Genomic DNA, 6,559 nt, shown 5'->3' with positions numbered 1-6,559 from the left:
TAAATGACCTTTATAATACAGCTAACTTTCTGCAATCTGTTTAGGATTTGTTTCCTTCACATTTAATTTCTCATCTATCACGATGCTAAAAAAAAGAAACAAAACCAAAAGCACAAAAAATGCATTAAAAAAAAAGGTTTATGTCTCTCTGAACAAAAAATGCCTTTTTGACAGTGAACAGGTGACACAGATTTCTACCTTCAAGTACCTTGACTCGAATCATAGACACAGTGCTACACAAAGGACAGGAAAAGCACAATACTATGCCAGAGGACAAATGCAGGGTATCTCCCAAAAAAAAAAAAAAAAAAAAAGAAAAAAAAAGAAAAAAAAGCCAAAAAAACTCTCAAAAGAACCCCCAGAGCCTCCCACCCCCTCTCAGCCCAGGTACAAGGGTGACACACCCACACACACATACAGCCACACAGATAATGGGAGCAGGAAGTGCCTGCAACAGCTTCCAGGGAAACTGCATCATTTCAAACTACACAGATAAGAAAATACTAAGTTTAAAAAAAGATTAAAAATATAGCACCAAGTAAAAGAGTTTGTTTTTATCCCCAGTAGCTGACGTTAAAAAAAACCAATTTTGAGGACCTCCAAGGTTATTCTGAAATAACCTTCAGTTTTACTCTCATCTGTGTCCTTGCAGAGGAAACCTAACATTAGTGAATTAAAATGCTCAATCTGCTTGGCATTTTAAAGGCTGGAAGGACTTTACAAAAAATCAGAAACCTGAAGCAAACCTTCAGATTTAAATGAGGGGGATAAACTAGATATCCAAGGATAGCATGCAGAGGGGATGCCTGGATCCACTCCTGCTTCCCAAAGCCACACTGGGGATCTGTGTGGGCTGAGGACAGCACCCCTCTGGCTATGGAAATGCTACAGAGCTGTCCTGGTGCCCCTGCCTGCAGCAAGGACCCTGAGCACCACACCACAGGCTGGGGTGGCACTGCTAAGGGGTGGCACTGATAACACTGGGATGCACCAACGTGCCACCAACCTGCCCCACATGTGAAACCCAAACTGTGCAACCAAAACAGCCCCAACTTTTGAGGACAGTATTACACCACAGACCTAAATTTGTACCTGCAAACAGCACAATGGAACAAACCCAGAGAGACCCCGTGCCTTGGTCTGACAGTGTTTCCCCTCAGAAGTTAAAGGACAGAGCTGTTTTAGGGTTTTTTAATAATAAAAAAAAAAAAGTAGAACATTCAACTAAAATACCACAGATCATATGGGTACTTCAATATTTTAGTCAAGGCAAAATATGAATAGTTATAAAGTGAACTTTCCAGTGGTACAAGATGGAAATGAAATAATTTCAAAAAAAAAGAAAAGCTGACTTCATATAACCACCTACTGGAGTTGCCTATTTAAATAATTATAAAATTATGCTAATAAAAACTGAACAAATAATACACAGATCAGGATATATGTATTGACTTACTAGCATCTTTATAAAAATTTGAAGATATACACAAAAACACATCAACATTTATGGAACCATATCCATTTAAATTTAGATAAGACAACACAAAAAACTAACAAATAGCTAAGATGTGGTTGACTGTAAGCACTTTGAGTAGCATTTTAATTTTAAAAGGTCAATATTTACATACTACATTAAATGCCTTCTCTTTTTTTTTCCATTTTGCATTGTATTGTGAATTCACTACAAAGAAAGAACAAGATAATGGTTGCAACAGATCTTCCAAGAAAGTTAACTTAAAATGCTCAGATTTAACTCTGTGCTGGAAGAGAACACATCAAGAACACGTCTGTCTAGCTTTACCTCTACTTCCTTTGGGTGTTTTTGGGAGGAGACAACAAATAGATCTAAAGGAGCTGTATCATCCAAACCAATCAATGCCAAGAAATCCACTTTTAAGTTGTGATTTGAGAAGTAAGAGAACACAAACATTTCAAAAAATGACTCACCTAACTGCTACTTTTGCTACTGAGTTTTTTAGGACATTAGAGAGAAATGGTGACAACACAGGGAGTGAGTATGTATGTATGTGTATAATAAAACAAATATAGACATACATACATAAGGTAGGTTTACATGGAGGAAGGTACCCAGGAACTGCAGTAAGCAGCTGAATTAATCCCCAGCAATCCACCCATACCCTGTCTATGCACAAGCATAAATCTTCTGCAACTGCTGTTAAAGAGGATGCATCTACTCATTAAACAGGCACTGCTCACGTCACTCCTTCATTTAAATAGATATGAGGCCATTTCATGCCTTTATTCCAAAGCCACACATTGTCTCAAAAAAAAATTTAAAAACCCAACTGAATAAAAATTTTTAAAACTTAAGTTGGCTGAACCTCAGGCTCTTTGGGATGGATTCAAAACCCAAAGCAGGAGCGTTTCTACAAACTTCTTTGACTTTTGAATCAAACCCATATTCTTAGGCTCCAAGAAACCCTCTAACCCCAATAATGTTTGCTTCTGACAGGACAGCTGATCAACTGCAGATGTTCCTAGTGCTGAACTCAGCTGCTGGCCTGTCTGGAGTTGCATCAATCCCAGATTTCCAGGCACGCACTACTGTAACTCTGAGATGTCTCCTTGTCCTGCTCACTGCAGAGAAGCTGCTCCCTAACAGGGGATGAGCAACTGTTCAATGCCTTGTTTTAAAGATCACCAGGTATTTCTTAGCAATGAAAGTGACATAACCTGAGGAGGCAGTGCAGGGGTCCCAGAGCAAACGGTGTGAGGAGTTAAACAGCCTGGGGCTGAGCACTCTGCAGGCCTTTGGGGCCGGTCCCACTGGGCATTTCCTACCTGCAGCTCTGTCCTGGGCTTGCCTCTACCCTCAAGCACTAACAGCACTTCATGTACAGCAACTGGGGCTGTCATTAAACATTATGCAGGAATTATACAGGTGGCTGTAAACCCTGCCTCCATGAAAAGATTCTCATTCTGTTACTGTGTCTTGTCACTAAGTTTTAAATGGATTTAAAGAATATTTCCTAAGCACCATGTTATTCTAAATTATTTCAATGAACAGAGAGCAGGTCTACCTAGAAGTCTTTTATCAGTACTTATTCCCTCATTATTTTTGGTAACTTTTACTTAATTGAAAATCTGGACCAAAAGTGGAAGAAAGCCAATTAGGTATCTGTGCCATTAAATAATTAAAAAAAAAAAAAAAACTATTTTAAAAAGGTTCCATAAATTTGCTTAGCTCATCCCTTCCAGCTTGGCATGCCTACTTTGGACCCCATTTGCAGATCTTTTATTTCATACCCATAAAATTCTTCTGCAGTCACTCTGGTAACAAACCTACATTTCTGCCAGTCCCCCCCTTCAAAAAGTAGGTGGAGTGCTTAAGAGTATTCCTAAAATAAAGCATGAAGCAAAACATCATGGTCTAAAACTAAGGAAATGTTCATAAAAACTGGAATCCAATATAAAGATGACATTTGAATAAGTTTATTCAGAAGTAACTGAAAAAATTGTTACTTTGGCAACCCCGTCTGGATGGTTCTAACCAAAAGGATATATTATGAATTTTACTTTGAATAAAATATATGCTCCATAATGTTTTCATGGCATTTTTGGGAACTGACATGTTCATCAGGAGATTCACAATGTCCTTATAGTCCTTTATGTATCAGGAACACCACATCAAAACAAGTCCCTTCAGTTACAGGTTTCTTATGGTTCAGCATTAATGACAAAACAAATCTCAAAGAAAAAAAACCTGATCAAAACAAAACATGAGGCAACCATGAAACACTAGGCCAGAAGAACTATCAGGAATGCACCACTCCTCCTGCATAACATTTTTGAAGTGACCCACCAAATACTTATTTTTCCTTGCATCTGGCAAAGTTATTTAAAACAACCTAATTACAACTCAAGAGTTCACTAGCCCACGATGCTACTGAAGGGTAAATCCTTGTTTTTAAAAACCAAGGGAAAATACAGCAGTGTTATTCCTCCTACACAGGGTTTTATAGAATAAGTGGAGTTGGAAAGAGAAAATGGAAGTCTATGTTGGAATAGAAAAATGCACAGACTTATTTACAAAGATCAAAACTACAATTTTCCAGTGTCACCTCCAAAGCTTCTCAGCAAACTGCTATTCAGCAAAGCAGACCATGTTCAAATCTATGCAAGAATACCTTCTGTGCTCTCAGGTATACAATGCAACTAATTTGTTTAGAAAAATGAGTTTTCATTCAAATACCTTGCACTGAAGATAAGAGCAACCATTATCAAATATTCTTTGCTATTCTTTTGAAAGTTTTTCAAATCTTTCGCTGTAACCGTTCTCTCTCAAGTCACTGTGGTCACACAGTAGGATCCTGAAGAACAATGTCTACATGCATCAAAAGCATTTTGGGAAAAAAAAACCTCTATAATTCCATGTGGTTATAACAGAATGTGAAGAAACTGAACACAAATTCCACCTTTGCAGATCCTCTCGAATTCACCTCTCCTGGAGGTCACCTTGGTGCTTTCTGGAGTTCAACAGAGCAGTCACAGACTGAGCTGACAGGGTTCCAACCCGATGGATTTTCCTCTGTGAGTCTGTAGCTCCACAGTACACTGAGGCTGGTGCAGGGCTTCTCTCAGCAGACATCACTCCACAATCAGTGCCACGTTGATGTGGGACAGATCTATCATGTGCCTGTTAAAAGTTAAAAGAAAGTTAAATGTGGTGCTCAGACTGATTTGGGCATGGAGCTTCCATGAAGGTCACTAATCAACAGATGCTTGATTGGATTAAAGAAACACTGAGCCAGAGGAGACTGATTTTATCTTCTGAAAGGAAGGAAGGACCCATGGTGGCAGCAGTGCTTAATTATTTACCTGTGGAATTTCTGTTGAAATGCTAAAGCATGTGCTGGCTCCTTGAACTTTGCTATGGCTTTCCGTTGCTGAGGAAGCATCTGTAAACTCTGCAGAGACAAAAGAGTCAGAACATATTTTTAATATTCACTTCAAGATCCACTTCAAAACAGCATGAAATCAACTGAAATTTTGCTGTATTTCTTTATTCAGAAAGATATTTGTGGGGTTTTTTTGTGCAATAAAAGAATAGACTGGAAAGAGACTTCTGAGACTGCAGTCAGGGTCCCAGCTGATTGTGTTTGAGTCGGTGCTTTAAGGAACTGTACCACCTGGAAAACCCAGACTATCACTTGTTAAGCAAAGGTGACAAATCTTCAATTCAAGAGCAGATAAGCCAAACCCCACAGCCAAACTCCCACCAAGTAAGAAGCATTCAACTGGTCAGAGCTCAACTGCCCCCACAGCACCTGGAGTCGTTTACCTGATGTACATTAAGGGATCAGGGCTCTCCACAGGTTAGGCAGGGCAGAAACAGAAAAAAGTGGTAATTTCTCTCAACTGCACATCCTCATGCAGTTTTTATAAAACAAGTGGCCAGCTTTTGGCAGACACCACCACAAAACCCCAGTGAAATGGGTTAGGTCACCACACCCAAGTCCTCCACACAACACACATCTCCCAGACAAGTCCATCTGACACATGCCTCCCAACCCTGAGAGCAGCAGTTCACAAAGCTCCAGCTCTGACAAACCCCCTGCACAGTACTGAGCTCTCCAAAGCTCCTGCACACCTCAGGCAGGACCCTGCAGAACTCCTGTCCTTATTCCCTGCTTGCAGCAGGTCAGGCTGACCCCAGAGAGCAGCCCTGTGGCCTTGGTTAAGAGGTGTTATCACACCTATGAAGTTTAAAGCTTATGCTTTGAGTTAGCACTTCAGTTATAATAGAAAAACTTTCAAAAAGACACTTGAGGAATTTAAGAAGATGAAGATTCACACATTAAATAGCTACATATCCAACAGTCAGTGAGAACATCCAGCAATTATTCAGCACCACAGAATACTCAGGATGGAAATATGATCCTGAAATCCTGCTGCCTGTGAACAGAGGCCAGAGATTTCAGAGTAATGAGGTTAAAACAGATCTGAAGGCTTCAATCGAAATTTCACAGCACCACAGTGATTCCAACATCTCACAGAAAGTTCTGGATGTTTAATAGCCTATACTGCAGCACATTAAAGGCAGAATTGTTCTGATTCAACTTCTAGTTGTTCTTACAGCTTTGGATGCAGAATAAAGAATTATTAACATTCTACTTTTCTCTGAGTTTCTACATAATGGCAATAGAGTTTTACACTGAGATATACATATACACACAGACACAGAGACAAATGCATGTATATGGACACCTTAAAACTGTTCTAGATTATGATCCCCTGATGGATAATATAAACATAATTCTTTGCTCCTGTATTTTGCCTGGAACTCAGCTGCATCCCCCACACTTGGAAGATTCCAGCCCTCTGATGGTCAGTCTTCAGGATTTTAAACTTTACCTTCAAAAATTCTGTATCACCATCTAGACTGTTAAAAGAGCACCACAGATCTTTGGAGAAAGCAAGGATTCCTTGTGAAACAACATACAATCCCACTCAACACATTCTGAGGGTGACACACCTTGGTATCTCTTAGTTACAGAATTTTTAATCCCACTTATCTGTTCCCTGTTCATCCAATCTA

At 39.5% G+C, this 6,559-nt stretch overlaps 1 protein-coding gene across 4 annotated transcripts in view; it reads right to left on the bottom strand.

Moving 5' to 3' along the window:
- Nucleotides 1-319: 319 nt before the first annotated feature.
- RBM33 (RNA binding motif protein 33) overlaps nt 320-6,559 on the bottom strand; it is a 100,197-nt gene continuing 93,957 nt past the window's right edge. For 2 of the 4 annotated variants that reach the window (XM_064703893.1, XM_064703895.1), the window contains exons 18-19: nt 4,840-4,928; nt 320-4,657 (exon numbers count right to left, since the gene is read on the bottom strand). In XM_064703893.1, the coding sequence (XP_064559963.1) occupies nt 4,609-4,657; nt 4,840-4,928 (138 nt within the window). In that variant the 3' untranslated portion in view covers nt 320-4,608. The remainder of the gene's footprint in view (nt 4,658-4,839; nt 4,929-6,559) is intronic. The other 2 variants (XM_064703894.1, XM_064703896.1) reach the window with 1 other exon arrangement.

The sequence above is a fragment of the Zonotrichia leucophrys genome, chromosome 2 (assembly GCF_028769735.1).
Source record: "Zonotrichia leucophrys gambelii isolate GWCS_2022_RI chromosome 2, RI_Zleu_2.0, whole genome shotgun sequence".
In the NCBI taxonomy this organism is placed as follows: Eukaryota; Metazoa; Chordata; class Aves; order Passeriformes; family Passerellidae; genus Zonotrichia; species Zonotrichia leucophrys.
This window is presented reverse-complemented; position numbering and strand designations above follow the sequence as displayed.